General features: G+C 36.1%; 2 protein-coding genes across 3 annotated transcripts in view; one reads left to right on the plus strand and one right to left on the minus strand.

Moving 5' to 3' along the window:
* Nucleotides 1–2,375, plus strand: part of LOC136832278 (4-trimethylaminobutyraldehyde dehydrogenase-like) — an 86,411-nt gene extending 84,036 nt beyond the window's left edge. For both annotated transcript variants that reach the window (XM_067093150.1, XM_067093147.1), the window contains exon 14: nt 1,846–2,375. The gene's annotated coding sequence lies outside the window, so the exon portion shown is untranslated. The remainder of the gene's footprint in view (nt 1–1,845) is intronic.
* A 456-nt stretch (nt 2,376–2,831) lies between these two features.
* LOC136832279 (protein IWS1 homolog A) lies at nt 2,832–20,218 on the minus strand. Its single transcript, XM_067093151.1, is given in 13 exon segments — nt 2,832–5,366; nt 5,688–5,802; nt 7,344–7,440; nt 7,599–7,761; nt 9,845–10,075; nt 10,378–10,578; nt 13,480–13,596; nt 13,803–13,961; nt 14,094–14,217; nt 14,548–14,853; nt 14,960–15,253; nt 15,553–15,802; nt 20,078–20,218. Coding segments are annotated over 13 exon segments (2,190 nt in total). The 5' UTR covers nt 20,088–20,218; the 3' UTR covers nt 2,832–5,243.
* Between the last annotated feature and the right edge of the window lie 121 nt (nt 20,219–20,339).

Here is a 20,339-nt window from a genome sequence, read left to right on the forward strand (position 1 = left end):
TAAGGCTCTGATATCTCTGTCTTCATAATGCAACATAAGATTAGCTATTTTGCTCAACAATATGTTATCTGTGTAATTTTTTCTGCTAAGCTTTATACTTAAGCTGTTAAAATACTGTTTTAATAGAATATAGGTGTCTGGTACATACCCAGAAAAAACAGATTTGTTTGGTGATCTGCAATCTTCATTTAGCAAATGTTTTGTTATGTACTTTAAAATGAGTGTTGTACTTTTAGATTTGAGAGTAATGCTAGTTCTAAGAGAAAGATGTCTTTACATGTACTGTAATTTGGTATAGTTGGTTTGGAGCTTGAATGTACTTATTGTTTACTCATCCTTCATATGCCATAACAACATTTTGCTTAGCCATATCTACTGTATCTCAACAGTGATCTCAGTTGATCTAGGAATAGTTGTACTTTTGTTGCATCTTCCTTATATTCCATTGTAATCATAACAAAGCATTGAGTTTCGTTAGTGTAACTGCTGCTGATGCTACAAAAGTACTGTAGTACCTAAGGCTGGAGACCTCAGTGGACAATACTATACTAATTTATGGTAACATTAAGACTATCTTAAGGGTTCCACGTTTACCTTATTAACATTCCACGTTATTGGCAGTCTAGTATTGATGGTACTGCTCTAACCACCAAAATGGTATGATCATTGTATGAAGGAGGTTTAATGAATACAGTGTACTACATATGTAGATTGACAACTAAGCACAGATGCACTCATTGTACTTAACACCAGAAACTCATTACCGAGAAACTTCTTTCCTGGAAGAGAGTGGCATGGAAATTTTCAGAACATATTCACCAGAGAAGCCACTAATGTAAATAATACTTTGTTTACCCTTTACTGTAAATGGGGCAAAAGACTTTAGGAAGGTTGACAAGCGATCATGTGCCATGCCTACTATAAATTATGACATGCAGTTATTGCAACAGATAATCTCAGTTTGTATCAATAAAAAATTGTCCTTACTAGGATTAGGTTAATCCAAATACTCCCAATGCCCTTGTTGTCAGGGAAGTTTGTAGGGAATCCAGATTAACTGCAAGCTCTGTCTTGTATTAGTAAGGAAAAACCTCATGTTCACAAAAACCTTGTGAAAGGGTAGTTTCTGGTTATCGTAAAAAACAAAAATCAAGTTCGACGGGATTTGCTAGACTTCGATTACCTGATAATATTTAAACTGTTTTAGTATGTATAACTCATTTATTCTCTTCAATTTGCTTTCCTTCTCAGAAAGTTGACAAGTGAATCATGAGAACTCTTGGCAGGTAGATAGCCTATTTTTTGCTCGCTTGATTTTCCACCTCATTTTGATGTAATTAACAAAAAGACTTGCGCTTTGACTGTGGACGAGACATCTCATTTTTTGCTCAACAAGGAATAGTCACAATGCATTTTCAGTGTTAATTGTAAGTTATGTGTGATTTTAATAATCAGAATGTTTTGACAACAGTGACTTGATTGGCTAACAAGATGTTAGGTAGTGAACTACTGGTAAATTTCTTTAGTTATTTGAGTTTACCTAACTTCAAAGCTTATCTGTAGATATATATACAGTACAGTATATATTCAGGATTAGTTTTCTAGTTTAGTACTTAAAGAAGTTTGTGTTTTTCCCCTGCTACTCCTTTTTTTGTGTGCATTACTGTCTTGCTTACTATACTTTGCCATATTCTTTGTTTATGAGCAAGTTTTCTCATCTTCTGTAGGTTGTGTAGTTATTGCCTTTATACTGCTATTTTTTCTTTGTATCACTTTCTTAAAGAATGACAATTCCCCTTTGTTTCAAATTGGTTTTGTAGTTTTTATGTATTTTATCTGTGGTAGGTCCTTGACTTACAGCGAGGGAGCCATTCCAGTGCCGCACAGTAAGTTGATTTCCTTCGTAAGTCTGTTTTGCCGTTATCGGCACTACAACTTGATGCCTGTTGCTATACATGCTGTCAACAGCACTTACGGTGCCGTAACTTGATGCAACATCAAGTTAAAGTGCTGTATAACACCGCTAACGGCGCTGAAAAGGTACCACAAGATTGAATCCACCGTAAGTCAGTGACACACTGAATATGCATTTTGCTTGTAGAGTGATGTAAAAGGGTTACAATGTATTATCTATTTCATCAAAAGCAAATCCTTTTGGCCTATGAGAGCTAATATGGTAACTCATTAAAGTATTTAATACAGCAGTGCAGTATAATAAGAAATCATTACCTGTGTACATTATAGATTGTGTTATGCTTTCAATGTAATGTGTGTACCTGCATCCTTGTGAGTTTTGCCTTTCAGTTGTGACTTGCTGCCTGTAATCGTTATTAATTATTTTGTGTATTTCTGCCAGTTATAAACTGATCAACTTTGTTTATTTTGCTTTGTATACCAGTGGAGCCTCCAGCCAGTTGTACTGTATATTTGCTTTATCGCATGCATTGAAGTTGCTGCAGTAAAGGTACAACGGATTGCCTAGCAAGTTTTGCCACATTTGTCTCTTAAGACAAACCCTCACCTGTGTAGGTTGTCAAGGCTAGTTTGTTCTCATGACATTCCCTATTCTACTTGCCTTGATTGGTCACCTTCCCATTGGAGTGTTTGCCTCAACTGAAGAATCTGTAGGCATGGAAGGAACCTACAGTAGATGTATGAGGAGTGTTACAATAGATACATCCATGTCTTCAGGTTAGGTACCTCATTCTGCAATGATGGATCAGCATATGCCAGCTAAAATGACTGTTGTTTATAAATAATTAAAAAGACTGGCCTACCATCCATAACTTCCACAATTATAACTGTCAAGGAGTCGAGCCATTAATTGAGAATTTTGAAAGATTATAATTTATTTTTTCTTTACAAAGATGAACAGATTAGATCCTATATCACAACATAAGTAAAATGTACTGTACCTTACAGAACTAAAACAACATTCATTACTTTTTCTTTAAATCACTGAAATATGAAGAAAATTTACATTCAAAAAATAGTAACCCAAATATACAAAATTTTCATTACAAGTATTATGAAGTTACACATTTTGAATGAATAAAGAATGTGCAGTATCATATTTCAAAATCCAGCTAACATTTGGGATTTTCTATACTTTTAATCATATCAAGTTGTTCAGATCCGTATACTTTTAAGTGACATTATTATCCAAGGTATTCAGCTGTCATATGAATGTAACACCTTTACTATCTGTACACTACGATTGCTCTCAGCAAACAAAATTAATGAATGGTACCTTTAGATTCTTAATAACTGTTAATAAACCTTTAATTACTTTGTCCTTTAACTTGAATGGTTTATGCCAGGATACGGAGAAATAATGCCATAATTATTTTACAAACCTAAAAAAAATAAGGATCAAATTTTCATGCAATTTTTTTCTTATTTTTTTGCTCAAATACTGCAGCTTCACTGGTTACACCTTGTACACTTTTTGATGTTTATTATATCAATGTACAACAAAGGTAGAAACAAAAATCATTATAATTATTTAGAGCAAAAAAAAAAATTTTTTTGTGCTTTCAAAACTGGGATGTTATGCAAACAATTTATGAAAAACAATTGCAATCAAAACAATTTATGAAAAACAATTGCAATCAAAAACAATGTTGTATAGAATTATACGGAACATGAAATGAGTTATAGGACTACATAATTAAATTTTAAATGTTGGGTTTAATCAATTCTGCCAATTATTTCCCAGGTAATATTACTTTTATAGGCTTAATTTTCCTAAATCTATATATGAGCTAATAGTCTTACTAATACTGGTAATAAAATTTACAATTACATTTGCTAAGCTCTTGCCATAAAACTATCACAAAAAATTGCCATACTTAAAATTATTTTATCATATCCTGATGACAGAAAATGGTAACAAGAGAGGCATTCACATGTAAATGGTTCCCCTGGATGCAAGACATAATGAATTTTGTTACAAAACTGGTTGATGATATATGCAAACACTACTGCAATTTCACTTCCGATCTGAAAAGATCTGAAGATCAACTTTTGTGCTGTGAAACACTGCTTTTGAAAAATTTGACTGCTGTGTTGATGTAACATAGAAAGGTCTATTGATACCTTTGGTACTCTTTTAGCAATGCACAAAACTTCATTTCAAGTAAACTGACAGTAGACTCAAGAAGTCTTGTAAAAAAAAAAATTCATATAATACCTGGAATGATACAGAGTTATGTAAATGAAGCAAATTGAAAATTTTGTAATCTGAAAGTTTATGCATTTTAAAACTATTCTGCAAGCAAGTGAACATCAATATATTTCATTACTTGTCTATGCTTAAGTTGACTCATGAGATATTAAGTTGACTCATAAATTCTCACCTAAGAAATGTGACAACATTTAAAGTAATAAGTTTAACTTTCATAGACCTTCCTGCAGTAATATAGGAAAGACAGATTGAAATTAAGATTTCCTGTGACATTTTGTATTTATACTGTTTGCAAAAGAGCAGCACATGCCATAACAAGCAGTATTGGAACACTAGTGAAACCATGTGAAAGTAACAGGTATTTGGTTGAAGCACTGAGCAAGTGTAAAATACCACACTAGAACATACCACGCTTAAACTAACAATAGTAACTGAAGGGTAGCTTACTAATGCTTTTTCTTTGCCAATATACACACCATTGGCACTTCTGCACCTCTTTCCTCATAAAAAAAAGATCCAGGAGAGATTAATGCAGCTATACAGCATACTATATAAATACCAGAAGGCTATTTTATTCAAATGATGAACTTTAACTAAAAACAATCATTCATTTCAGTATCTCTTCTTACCACCTTTTACTGTTGTTCTGTACTACTTTTTTGCCCTGATATTAGTTACCCCTTGCCAGGGTAGACATACAGTACATACCTGGAAATCACTTTACAGCAAAACAAAGACTGTATTAGAGTTATCGTACTATTAAAGCACCTGCATATGTACCAAAAGGTTTAAGTAGCCAAAAAATAAACTTTAAAGTCCGATATATCTTCAAACATGATTCCTAGTCACTTACCTAATCTTTTTTGCTAGAGATCTTATAATTGACATTTAAAAGAAAAAGTTAGGTATGATTTCCACATATTTGTATTCTGACTGGTTTCAAAACTCAAATTTGAAATCAACAAATGTCAACGTGTCAAAATATCCTTAATATAAATACAGCAAATACAGTACAGTACAGTATTTTTACAAGGGTACTATTGCTTGAAAAAACTAATTACAAAGCCATATTCCTGCCTTCAATACTTATCTTAACTGCCCTTTGGGCCTTTGCCATCCTCTTCTTCTCTTTGAAGGCTCGCATTTGTTTATCTAGTCTGGAGGATTCTTTTTTACGGCCCTGAAAGAAAAATAGCATTGTATAAAACCAGTGTCTCGTCTGCATACTTTCTCCTATGTCAGACTCTGCACTATTCCAGTCATGTCAGATACATGACTAGCATACTAGCAAAATTACACACTTTGGCCTGAATATTACTACATACAAAACTAACAGAGGAAAAAAAAATAACCTGAAACCATTACTCATAAAATGTCCAGAGCTAAAAGATTTTTTTTTTTAATTATAGAAGAGATGCATGATAACTAAATCTCAATAAAAAATTCTCCATCTTTATGATATAGATATATCTGCTTATTTACTAATTGAAAGACAACATACCTTACTCATGTCTATATCTGTTTGCCATTTAGGCCTAAGAACATAATCTTTATTAGAGGGCAAGGGAACTCGAGCTCTATAACACCAACCAGGGTCACCAGGTCGCAAAGGTTTTCTGGAAAAGAAAATTAACTGAGTAAAGTATGAATATTTCTTTAACATTTATCAGTAATTTGTGTAAGTAAACATTTCCCTTGCAACACACAACTAAACTGCTAAATAGTAAGTAGCCTTTCAAGGTGTTGAAGCACTCTATTAGATTGGAAACTGGTACATAAAATAGCGCTTGTGCTCATGAAGCATGAAAATTGCAAGTTTTTCTGAATTTGAAAAAAGAACAAACAAATCACTTCATAAACATCAAATAGCTTTAGCTGCTAACTGGTACTTAAAAACTTTGTTTAGACCAATGATCACTTATTATTCCAAGTACAGTACTGTAAACCCTTCACAATTAAATGCCACTTACAAAAAAGCACCTGTAACCAAAAGATATTCTTTTACTTTCAAAGATTTTGATGTAAGTTCACTAATAAGCACACATCAGCCACTCACCATGATGGATGCAAAATAATTTGATCATCATCAGAGATAACAGAATTAAAAATATAACAATATATGTATGTAAACAAAGTATTACCTCAAAAGGAGAAAAAAATTCCAAAAAACACTTCCATTACAGAAAATGAGCAACTTGTACATACTGCAGTATACAAGTAAACTTAGCACCTGGCCTTTGTTTCAGCTGGGAACTGCACACAAGTGCCTAATCCCATATGTTTAGCCAGTCATCTAGGTCAACTGGCTAAAAATGGATAAAAACAAGAGCAATTTTTTGCTCAGGTAAATAATCCATGCACTGAACTGTACTAACTGAGAACTGTTCGAGTACCAAGGTTTATCTGTCTATCAATCCATTCACTTCAGTTTTTCCTCAAATACCAGTCTAAATTTTTACTCCAATTATATTCCCACATTTTAGTAAAAATCTTTCTGGTGGGTCCCATAACACTAGAAATGGGAGTGGAGGCAGAGTGGGGAGACAGGAATAGGTGTGAGAAATCCTAACATTTCCTAGAATGCCATGTCCTGACCTCACCTCCCTTAACTTAGGGTGTCATGCCCTGACCTGGCCAGGGGGCTTTGCCCCTTTGGCCCCTCAAGTAACACTGAATATCCATCTCCCTACTCTGCATACTACCCTAGAAATGTCAACAAGTAGTTTAAACATTTGGTAATGATGATGATAATCAGCCATCACCATTCTGTTTGCCAACCAATCCAATGTGTAACTAAGTTTGAAAGACAAGGTAACACTACAAAAATGCAAAGCTAGAGATAAAAAGCTGCCACATTCAAATATTAAAAAGAAATCACAGAAAATATAATGTTAGCAACAGAAATCAACAGCATAAATAAGTGTGAACTTCTTGTGTTCCTATTCAGGTTTTCAAAAATATTATCTCTAGTAAAACATCAACTTCATATTACTGATAGATCAACTGACTTTTGCAAGTAGACTCACCATTTTAGCTACAGAATCCACTTTGTCAAAACAATTTTGTTTCTAAAAAGTTTCCCTCATGTTACATATAAGAGTAGAATCTGCTATTCCAATACAGTTTTACTGAATGCTGCAAAATGTAGTAGACTCACCCAGTGGCCTCATCTATTTGAATCTCGTCTTTTTTGCCAACACCTGAATTCTGATGCTGCTCACGATCTCTCTCATAACGTTCTTCTTTGCTCAAAGCTGTAAAGATGACAATAGTTGAAGTCATTTAACAATATCAGCAGCTTTCTCATATCTGATATGATACTGGTTCTTAGCTCTAAACACTTCCAAAATTACTCCTCAAAACATCTATATCATTTTTATCATCAGTTAGCCATGAAAAATATTGTACTCACTTTTAAATTCATCTGAATTGTTGAAGATTGGTCTTGACCATACTGCTATAAGTCTTCCACACCGTTCTCTGTTTAACTTACTCTCTTTTGGATGCTTATAAAGGTACATAATGGCCTTACCTATACCAGAAGTCCTTAACATATCTGATGATAATGGAGGAAGCTGGAAAAAAAAAAATCATTAAAAACCCACCAAAACACTCAATGTACATAAATAATATGTCAATCTAATGAATACTGAAACTAAAATTACTCAAGTATACTCATAATATGAAAGAACTCTGACTTATTTAAGACATAATGACAAAATGCCATCCACAATCGTGGAATTTTGGATGTATGCTAGGAAAGGACAGTTATACTGGGATTTTAAAGTCACACCCAGGTTGCAGTTGGCTCTTTTACCTATGATGTTTAGGCACCCTGCTCACTGCAAATTGCCACATTATACTACCTCACAACAAATTACCAAAATCCTCTATGAATATATTATGCTAACAAATTCAACAAGCATCCAATTTATAAAAATATTTGACACTCTAAAATGAAGTTAACCTTGCATAATAATAACCAACACATATGAAAAACAATCCCAAAAACATTTCGCTATCACCTATGACTATCTATACACCAAAGATATTTTCCACAAAACAGCATTTTCATATTAACTACTGTATTTATTTAAATTAAAAATTATTGACAATTTCACTGACTTTTCATTATTATTGAAATTTGTGTCCTACCCAGACTGATAATACTGCACACTGTTACTGGTTAGTGATGTGGAAAACCTTGTGAAACTTGAATAAGAAACAATTTATCACTTCTAAATATGGTGGACTATGTCCCACGTTTACTGCGATAAAATTATATGGGTCTCATCCTGAGTCTGGCCATACTAACAAATTTCTCCAAGGAGAGCATGTGGTCCAGAAGGGAGAGCCAACACTTTGCTGGAAGCTGTTTTTGAAGGTAGATATTTTTTTTACAAAAACTGTCAATCCATTTCTCCAAAGGAAAAGCCCAAACCCTGGGAGTCTATCCCCAGATAAATAATTGACTAAGTCAGAGCTAGTAAGGACTTTTCCAAGTTTATCAAAATATCCATCCAAAGCCTGAGCCAAATGAAGAAGAATGTCTTTGGCCCTCAGAATCCTCTCACAAGAGCTGGCTACAACTAGCCAATCATCTAAATAAAGGAGAATTCAAATCCCAAAACAATGACATCAACTCAGTAAAGAAGCTAGAACTCTTGTAAATACCCGATACATTGTGCTTAGACCAAACACAGCCCTGAACAAACAAACTTTCCCTGCCAAGACAAACCGGAGATACTTTTAAGACAGACAACTGATTGGGGTATGAAAATATGCATCCTGCCTATCTATGTAAAACATCCAGTTGTCCTGCTGAATGACCACCAGAACTGTGTTGGATAACTCCATCAAAAAGGGAAAAGTTTCCAACACCAGCTCTGCAGCTGCTTTCTCAAACAGGACTTCACTTCCTTTTGTAAAACTAGGAACTTCTGGTGAAAGTAGGCTGGAAAAGCTACAGGGGCACAGGACAGAAAGGGAATAACATAGCCCTCCCATATTACTCCCACCACCCAGGGGTCTGTCCTTAGTGCCAAGTCTTACCAGACATTCCAGGCCAAAACTGAGTTCAGAATTCCCTGTTCTCTGGGTTGGGCAATCCTCCCTGCCTAAAAAGAGAAGGGTTGAGTAGGCATTCGTGTGGCATTCAAAGACAGCCGGTCCTTTGAGATGGTGCCACTTTCAATGTTAAATAAAAGCATAAATACGCCCCTTTTCTTAAGAACAGCATTCTTAAACACAAGAGATTTCCTCAGGAGCACTGATAATTGCCCTATTGAGGCAAACCATACGGTATGCTAGGTTTTTATCATCCTATTTTTATGAGTGCAGCTGCAGATCTTGTGATTTTCAATGAAAGTTTTTACTACTGTTTTAGATAATTCATTACATATGGATTCAAAATCAGAAAACTGCTGCAAACTTTAGTTAAATTTTTCTAGGGTGTATTTGGCAAAAACATTTAATTAAAACATGGTAACACAATTAACCAGTCAGTCAATGCTGCTAAATAAATTTTAGCTGTGATGTGTAATCTAATGCCCCACAAAAACTGTTAAAAATAACAAAGGTATATCATTTCCACACAACTATTAATTAAAACAAATAACCAATTCTTCATTTACACTTCAAAAAGGACTACAAACTCACCTGGAGAAGCCACTTTATGACCACTTCTCGAATTTTTGCTGCAGGAAGGGAGCGATCTGGCATTGGTGCTAACCAGTCTGTGAGCGCAGATAACAGGTTAGCTTCTAAAAAGCCTTCAATCAAATTTGCTTTTTGTATCTGACTCATAGCAAGATCTAACATTGCTATCTTCTTCGTAGCAGGAGCTCTTCTCGCATTCAGTTCACGATCCTGGTCAGCAGCTTCTCTCATCTGCAATGAAAAATTACCATGGAAAATATATACAACTGCTTAAAATAAATGAGATACCTGAACAACTAATTAATGGTTAACTTTAAAGATAAAGTACAGTACTTCATTTTCTTTGATGTATACACAGTATGTACTCTGTACATTGCTGTGCCATCAAGGAATAATAATCTGGTAGATTAAACATCCACTTAACCTTTCAAGTAAAGGTACAAAATTAAAGGTGATCAAAATAATGAAGCTTTGTACTGTACAAAGAATTCAGACAAAATAAAATGAAAAATTAAGTTTTCATTTTACCATACCTTCCTAACTATGATGGAAATGTGCTCTTCATTGTCATTTATAATATCAACATTATTTTTCCTCCTTCGATATTTAGCACCTTCCTCTTTCTTTTTGGCCATCATAGCATCAAAATCATTCTGGTATTCTTGTTCTTCTTTACCCTCCCGAAGCTGCTGTCGAATGGCTTCATCCTCACTATCAGATAACTGTGGCAGTGGCTATGTATATACAAAAAAAAAAATAGAATTATCAACTTGTTTAGCACTTATTACCATACCTTTTTTGTAAAATAAAAACAACATATAACATGTAAAGGTCCACACCCTGCAATATACTTTGATGGGTCCAAATCTCTATCTGGAGTGGTATTTGCAGCCATATCACCTACCAAAACATACCAATTTTCCTTGCCTAATAATGCTCCTGTTTTCACAGCAGAAAAATGTGCCATAGGATTAACCACTAACATTATTGAAGATATACCACTGCAGAGATTTGTAACTTTCAGCAACTCAGTTAGAGAAATTTTGTCAGAATCTACATGATTTTCTTTAACCTAATTATAAAATTTTTAAAGGCTGTAATTTAATATAAATCTAAAATTCATCACCAAAAAAGACAAATCCTTTGCACAAGCCATGGGAGAGCTAAATAAAATAAATTAGTGCAGCTACCCAAGGGTTCGCATGATCACGCAAGCAGATCAATATGATACCCAGTGGCATCATTAAGTAGTGACCTGTCTACAAGCTCACAATCTGGGGATCATATGTGCACTGAATGAGAAGGTAGCGCTGGCTCTTCTCTTGCCACCTCAGCAAAAGTATGAACTGGGGAGTAATTCAAAACGACTCTCACATCTTGGAAACACTGGCCAACCGTACCCATGGATCTGCTGTACAAAGGCAGAATGCATTTACTCCAAAAATGCAATTTTGGCAAATTTGGTATCTATGAAAAGAGCAGAAAGATATGAATGTAGCCATTATGGCACACATACTGTATAAGTATTAAAACATTATGAGCACTCAAATCTTTCAACTTCAATTTCCTCAAAGCAAGGCTTTTGGAGTTAATGCGTTCTGCCTTTTACAGCAGAGATGTTCCACTTACATGAGCAACGTTGTTGCCAACCCCAAAAGAAAGAAGGTACCCATTCAAAGTCTAGTGGAACCTCTTGTGAGAGGGCTTCTGAGACCTCCTTTTTTTCCTCATGGAAGAAAGAATAGTCAGAAGACAAACAACAGTATGATGAAGAGCTCAATATAGAGAAGGAAGATGTGCATTTGTGTTTTTTCACCTTTCTCTGTCCACAAATCTTACTCTCCTCAGTTACATTAGAAGACATATTGAGGCAGAAGCAGCATTGGACTCTTCTATGCATACCTAACCATTAGTAGTAACAGGCAGAGTCCACAACAGTCCCTGCACCTCCGAAGTAAATAGGAAGACCGGTTCACAAGCACACTTGGAGAACCCTGTATCAACCCTAATTATGGTAACCATCCCAAACAGGTATAAGAATGTCGCACTAATTCGAAATCCAAAGGAACTTCTCAAGAGATGGATTCCAAGACCTCATCTTCTTCTTCCCATGGAAGGAAAAGGCAAAAGATGTGAAAGAGGACGTTAAATTTGACAACAACAGGTGAAAACCATTATGGATAGAATCAACAAACTATAAACCCAAGAGGGCTCCAAAGGAAAGTCAGCCTGCACAGAGACACAAGTGACTGAAAAAGGCAATAATTTAATAAAAATGGAGTAAGAAATAAAACCGACACATCTGAATTCAGGAGACATCTGCAGAAAGCAGGAATGAATTTGATCCTAGCTTAAATAACTGGAGGTCAGATTATTCCACAACTGCACTACTCAAACTATTCCATTTTAGTTGTAATCAAAATAAAATTCCTAGCAAATTGAGTAGTATTAAACCTAATACTGCACTAAAATACAAAAAACTGTATACAGCAGCAGCCTAGTGTTACCAGCAAAAATAGCTAGGTCAGGTACAGGGGAGTGCAGAGGATGTTTGTCGTTTGAGTACATTTTAAGCAACAAACATATGAGCTCACTTTACATTTTTGCCACAAATCAACACTGAGAGTTGGCAAAATAAACTTAACTGATGACATAACTATCCAAGAGTTTAAGATGAGAGTCAGCACCCAAAGACAACACTTGAGAACAGTATTACTCCAAACAAAGAAGAAGAAAAGTTAAAAAGCTTGGATATAGTAGTTTCATCATAGACATTCAAAAACATTTCTGGAAGATAACACCATTTTTAAAATCAGAGGAAATGCTATTATGACTGTGCTTCTCAAAAGTCAGGGAGTAGAAAAGAAGTGCAGCCTGTACTCAATAATGTGCGTGCAAACCCAGGTCAGCACTGCTGGTTACAACTAGGCACCTGCTCATGTCCCTTACATCTTTTGTTCACTATTTCTATTCAAATCCATGTTGAACAAAAGCCCAAACACCAATACATAAAGTAAAAAAGATGAGTGTTTTTTCAACTTGGCAGCAGGCAGGAACAGCAAAACATCCTCACTTGATGGCAGCTGAAGAAAAAAGTGCTTGGCCATACCAGGTAAGTAGGGGTTTCCACCACTCCCTTCTCCTGTCACCAGTTAACTACCTTGTTACCAAGGTTGAATGACTGAATCCAGCTCACACTGAAAGGACTCCTACATAAAGGGTGATGGTTTGTATTTCAAAAGAGCAACTAAATATCTTTCACGACTAATGACCCTGTATTCATTTTCCAAGAGGCAGTAACAATATGCAACCATGTCAATTTATAAATCATCCCTATGTGGTATGCACTACTTCCAGAACAATTTTTGTGCTTGAATCAGTCATGGCTGACTTATGACTTCAAAATTTCATGGCTTTAAACTATCAATAGCACTACCAAAAATTCTAACCTCAACAAATATCATGACAAATAAATAACAAAAAGTTTTCTAAAAGAATATTTATGAATAAACCAGAGCCACAGAGTGTTACTACTGTAAACAATTTTTTTATATCAATACAGGTACTGATAATGATGTCCAAGCTCTTACAAAAATGGAATATCTGTAAAAGAAAAAATATATACAGGTACATACAGCAGCAGTTCCATTCTGATCCTCTGTTTGCTCTGCAGACTCTGGGGGCGGAGTCCCCTGGCGGCTTCGATTTGATTCAGCATCACTATCCCTTTGTAGAGACTTCTTGGATTTATTCTTGGAAATAATAAAGTTCAAGTTACTAAATGTAAGTTATATCAGTAGACTGTACTGTATAAGTAACAAAAGAAATTATGTGTTCTGTAGAACTATTCAACCACAGGCCCCATTTCTCACTTTTGTAAGACAAGTCCCAATTGAAAGTTTAATAATTTTACAAAATTGGTATGAGATTTACATTCAAATTCAAATACTCATACTACCTCTACTCCTGAGTCACTATCACTGCCACTCAACATTGCATTCTTTTTACGCTTAATTAGGTTTTTCTTGCGCTTGGGAGAATCATCATCAGAGTCACTAAGAACAGCACCACCACCACTATCACTGCCACTTCCAGCAGATTTCTTCTTACGTTTAACCTGAAAGAATTCATGAAAACAACTAAGCAATGACACCAACATAACTACAAAAACATTCCGTCTAATACCTACACAGTCTATGCATTTCTGAGCATCTAAGAACAAAGGCCATGGCAAAAACAAGCTACCAACCTTTTTTCGAACTGCTACATCCGAGTCTGAACCTGAACCTGATATTTTTCGTTTTTTCTCTGAGGCACTATCTGAACCAGATTTTGAACGTGATCGCGATCGACTGCTACCACGACTCTTTGCACTGAAAATAAAATATAAGTGATAAATAATTATGAAAATTGTTTAGAATAGTCATTGTCTACAACTGCAAAGCTTTCTGCCTTTTACTTTTTTCTTTGAACTCTCCTTTCTTGAACATCCAACTTACTAAACTTTACCTAATACATGTGCCAAATTTCAACCTCATTTAAGAAGGAATCCTTTAGCTAAGCCCCATGAATCTATAACAGTCCTTTATTGGTCTCCTCAACTTGCAACTGAAGTACAGTAATAATAATAATTACAGTATTATTAATGAAAAAGCTTTTAATAAAATCTGTACAAAAAAATATGGTATACGCCATCTCCATACCTGCCACGACTTCTGGATCTGCTCCTTGATCTTGATTTTGATCTACTACCAGATCGACTGCGAGAACGACTACCAGAACCACTGCGGGACCCTGACCTACTTCGACTTCGCGATGATTTACTACGAGAACTACGAGAACCACTTCTTGACCTTGAACGACTACGAGACCCACTTTTTGACCTTGAACGACTTCTAGAACCACTCTTAGATCTTGACCTTGAACGGCTCCGAGAGCCACTCTTTGACCTTGAACGGCTCCGAGAACCACTCTTAGATCTTGAACGGCTACGAGAACTACTCTTTGACCTGAATCCATCACTTAATTTCCAGAACCACTTGACCTGGAGCTTACTTCTGAACCACTCACGCGATCTCACCTACTGTAGATTTGCTTTGATCCACTACAATTGACCGCGATCTGGGTTGGCAGATTTATTTCCCCAGACGGTTTCCTGCTTCACTTCTTGATTTATTGGGAGACGATGCTTTACTACGTGCTGGACTTCCAGCTTTGCTTCCTTTATCCTTTTCCCCCTCAGAATCAGATGCCCCGAAAACCTCATCAGAAACCTTTTGCTTTTCTTCTGCATTATCTGGGCTTTTGGGAGGAGACTTGGACACGGCTTCTCTATGAGGAGCATCTTCATCATCACTGTCGTTAACTGATCGTCGCTCTTCTACTTCGCTATCGCTTCCACCAACAGACCTGACAGGAGATTTTAAATGGCTCAATTTCTTAAAGCTACCACACATTTAACATCTGTGTCAGTTAAAGATTTAATGAGTTACAGGTATTCACAGTTTGGCCTATACTCACACGTGCTAAATATTAAATTCAACACTATTACATGACACTCAAACATACAGTATACTTTGTAAGTACTGTATGTATGTAAGTATTCCCTTTAACATATTGTAAATATATTATTCACAATTATATTTATTGCACAGTAGAAGAATTTACACAATCATTACATAATATCAACTACAAAAGCATTCCCTTACCTTTTGTCAGCTTCATCATCACTATTGTTTCCCCCACTACTAACACTAGATCGACGAGAAGCCCGGGATGATGCCCTTGATCTCCTTGATGCTGCTGAACCTGCAGATGCTCTGGAGACCTGCGAACTCCTAGATACTTGAGATGTCCGTGAGGTTCGAGATACTTGTGATGTTCTTGATGCTACTGACTTTACAGACTCATTATCAGACTCTACTTCACTGGCCTCTCCTGCTGGACTAGACCCTCCATCTGAGAGATGTAAGATAAAAATATTTGTGTTATATTTTTATGATAATAAAACCCAAAGATCAAACCATTCTCCTTGTCCAAAACACCAAGAGCTACCTAAGACCACAGCAACCTGAACAACAATCCCTTTAAAAGCACAGCCAGAGGCGAGATCAATCGTTCAACAGAAGAGATAAGGTTCAAATGGAACACTGTAGATGCATCCCATAGATCACTGCAACCACAAATGACCTCAATGATCTCCTAAAAGTGACATTCCAATTCTACCTGCTGTTCTTTTGGGAGATCATCTTGGATTCCTTCTCCCTACACAAGGAAGAGAATAGGAGGAGAAAAAGAAATCAAAAAGAAGGAAGAAGGAAAGTGTTTACACATCGTCTCCTCTATTATGAAACTTACAAAATATAAACACGATAGGACATAAAAATTATTTTCATAAAATAGCTAACAGTTGATGGCAAGGTAAATTTTCACTCTGAACCATAATCATATTCCTGAGAAGAAAATGTGATTTTCATATTTTTATTGTGCTCTGAACATTTCTGATATTCATTTTGGTAGCAAATTTGTACTGGTTAAGAAAAAACCCTCTGCATACAACAGAGTTTAAGTGAATAAATATAACATAGGAACTGTCGACCTTCAAAACAAAAATGACAAAGTTTACAAAGAAATAAAGAGAAAAAATACAAAGTATTTAAAAGAGCAATTAAAATGGAAACTATCAGTAGGGGTTTTCCATGAGTATCATCATATCTTGAAGGCATCTCCTTGTCGTTGTATAAGTAAACGAGTCGTTTGCTGGCTGAGGGAGCAATTTCCTCCAAAACATCTAATTGCACATTGGCTGCCAGGCATATTAACATACTGGGGAAATCTATTCGGAAGTGAAGGCCCTGTTTCCTTTGTAAAGTATCCAACGGCCTGGTGAATGTTCCCTCTACTATTCTTCTTTTATTGGTATTATGCATCACGCCTTGTCAAAAGAAATTTGATGACCCAAATCAAGACAATGGTTGGCAATGGCACGGCTACTGGCACCAATCCTACATATATTTTTATGCTCGGCTGATCTGATTGAGCAGTCGCTTCCAGTCTCCCTGACACAGACTTGGGCACAATCTTTAGTTACTCTTGTCAGGAATGCAAACAATATCAAGACTATGAGGGCTGACAAGGGAGGATCAGTTGTCATCATGGATAAAGTTGAATATCTTTTAAAAGCATATAGGCTAGGCTGGTAACTGACAAAAATAGCATATTTTTTTAATTTGTATTTTTCCTAACATACAAACCTGAAAGTCTTTACATACGATTTAGCTCGTGGACATGAGCCGAAACAGCCGCTTAACTTTCAGACAAGGTCGTTTACTACCAACGGTATAGGGGAAGCCCCGCCCACTCATCGGTCTGCACTCCACTTTGCCTTTCGGCCCAGGTATCAAAATGAGGGGTGGCTCAGGTGGGCCGTAAATGTAAAGGCCTTCAGGTTTGTACGTTACGAAAAATACAAATTACTGTACTTTAAAAATATGCTATTTGTTCCTACACAAATAAAAACCTTCGGTCTTTACATAGGAGTCTGAGTAAATCTCTGAACCAACTGGTTTGGTTCTACCCACCTGGGAATACCTTCCTGGTCTCAAGGAGCTAAGGAAGGAATCTCAAACTTCTAGCTTGTTGGCCATAAAGGGTGGTGCAACTGCTAGACTTCTGGGCTTAAAGCAATGAGTTGCATCATTGCTTTGAAAAAAAAGGCTTGGAAGAACCCAAGAGTGTTGGAGACAATAAAACCTGCTAATAAGACGAGTGGGTTTGTGACCCTCAGTTTTAAGAGAGAGAGATTAAGCACATATATAATACATTTAGTAGGTTAGGATATCCAAAACATTTCATTTCCATAGCCTTATCTACCACTAAAAGGTCATTCTACAACAACAGGAACAAACCTGTATGAACTTCAAAACACTTTAAAACTGCCTTACTCCAAAGAATTAATATTGTTAAAATTTTTGATCAACAGAAAATTAATATATTTACACCTTTAACAACTCGTTAAAACAGCTCTGCAAGAATTCAATTATGAATTCTGAATTAAATTCTGGTATCTACATTACTGTGTTCCTGGTGAAGATTGTGCCCAAGTCTATGTCAGGAAGACTGTAAGAGACTGCTCAATCAAATCAGCTGAGCATCGCTGATTTAATATCAAATTTTTTGACAAGGCATAATGCACAATACCAATAAAAGAAGAATAGTAGAGGGAGCATTCATCAGGCAATTGGATACTTTACAAAGGAAACAAGGCCTTCACCTCCAAAGAGTTTTTTCGCCATGCCTGGCAGCCAATCCTTATATGTTTGGGGAGGAAATGGTTCAGCCAGCAAATGGCTCGATTACTTACACAAAAACCAGAAGACGCCTTCAAGATATGATGATACTCAAGGAAAACCCCAGGACTGATAGTTTCCATTTTAACTGTTCTTTTAAATACTTTGTATGTTTTCTTTTTATTTCTTTGTATACTTCGTCGTTTTTTTGTAAAGCTGATGAGGACCTTAGTAAAGATCGACTGCTCCTGTGTTATATTCATTTCATTTAAACTTTGTTGTATACAGTGGTTTGGTTAGGCCTTAGACTCAGCCACCTTCACATTAAAATTTATATTTTTCTTGAATAAAAGACATAAAACTACAAACTTCTTCTCTATGCATTATCTTCGCAAATGATTAATAACAGAGAAAAAAAAATACAAACTTACATAAGTTTAGTTTTTTCAAGTCCATTGTTTATGTTTTCACTATTAAGATGGGCAGCTCTTGTTATGTTCAGTATGTTTGTTTTCACCCTGATAAATGCAGAAGATTGCCCTTCGCAATGACCCACCCACTAAACAAGATTCTTCAATTAGAATACAGTAGCTGTAGTAAAAGCATTACTATTGGCACCTGCTTTTGCTGACTTCAGTTGGTGTGTTTTAAAACAACCCGCTTTCGATGCCTCAGTTGTTCCTTATCTGTGCTGAAGATATGATGAATCAGAATTCAGATATTTTTATACAGTAGGAAAAACCCCAGACTGAAAAACTGATAGTTTCATTTTAATTGTTCTGAATTTTAAGAAAATGACGAATCTTATTTTTCTTTAAAGAAGGTTTCCGCGTGGCAAGGATTTGTAAAAACATTTGTCAAAATTCCAGTCTTTTTTTTAATGCAATGACTAATTGCTAAGTCCCAGACCCCTGAAGACCTTAGTAAAGGTCGAAATAAGGCGCTGTTTTTGCCGCCGCGCACTCGAGACTACCCATTTATTTAGAGTAAATTTGTCATCATATAAACAACAAAACACTACCAGAAAATGGCTTTTCAAAACGGCTGGCTGGAGTCTCAAAATTAAACTATTAAATACAAATAAGGTGAATGTGTTTTATTACTGAAATTAGTGCTTTTGGAGATACTTGACCAGGTTCCACATAACTGAAGGATCTAAGCAGGGATCCAGTATCTCTGAAACAAGCAACATGCTCCCAAAATGAACATCAGAAATGTTCAAAACACACATTAAAAAAATCTCACATGAAATTTTGCAATACAGTCAAAATAACTACACGTTAAAAACATGCTGGCCTCATTACCCACAATGCATCAGGACAAAAAAAAATCTGTTTGGAAGCACCACTCACAAGAACATTAAAATAAACAAAGAATGTCTCTGGAATAGTAATTTGCTATATGCTTTTCGTATTAAGCAGAATAATGAGACGAAGAAGAAAAAAACAGACATAACCTACATCTAGTTTACTAAATAAAGAAGCTTACTGCTCAAAGAACAAGTTAGGCTAAATGAGAACTACAGGCTAGCCTGACCTGTACCTGACAAATAAGCCTACGCCTAGTAGCACGGTCCCAGCCAAAACAGGGGTTTCCAGAGGGCCAAAACGGGGGCCTCCAAATACAGACTAGGCTAAGAGGGCATAACCTTGCCATAAATGCCCAACCTCGTAAACAGATACCGTGAAGGACGCGACGTCCCGTAGCCAGTACAAGGGACTAACAGTTTAGCCTAACTCTGTAACAAAAGGTCATTAAACCTAAAGCTTCAAGAGCTAAGCTTTTGTTTATATTAGGTCTAAGGACACCCTAGAGTCCAGGGCCCCGAAACAGTCTAACATGGGCAAGGCTACAGTAGTTTAGAAGACTATGCCACGCAAACTTTTCAGTCTAAACTGAGGTAAACAATTCGACAAACCAATTAACAGAACACTTTCGAACTCACCGGACTCCATTGCGACTGAAGATTTCACTTATAGTGTTAATAATCCCAGCAACTTCCCTTCGGAGGATATACTACCAAGGTAATTCCGCAACCCAAACTGAATGCGATGACTACTGCCCCTGGCTTTCGATGCCCGAAATTCGAGGAGGACTACGGCCAGACGCCAAGGCTTTCCCGGAGAGTAATGTCTCTCGTGTTACATTTGTGCTCCCAACGGTCCAACAGGTAGGTTCTTTCTTCATTAGTTTGAGTTTGCATTTTT

This window comes from Macrobrachium rosenbergii, chromosome 49 (genome assembly GCF_040412425.1).
Source record: "Macrobrachium rosenbergii isolate ZJJX-2024 chromosome 49, ASM4041242v1, whole genome shotgun sequence".
In the NCBI taxonomy this organism is placed as follows: domain Eukaryota; kingdom Metazoa; phylum Arthropoda; class Malacostraca; order Decapoda; family Palaemonidae; genus Macrobrachium; species Macrobrachium rosenbergii.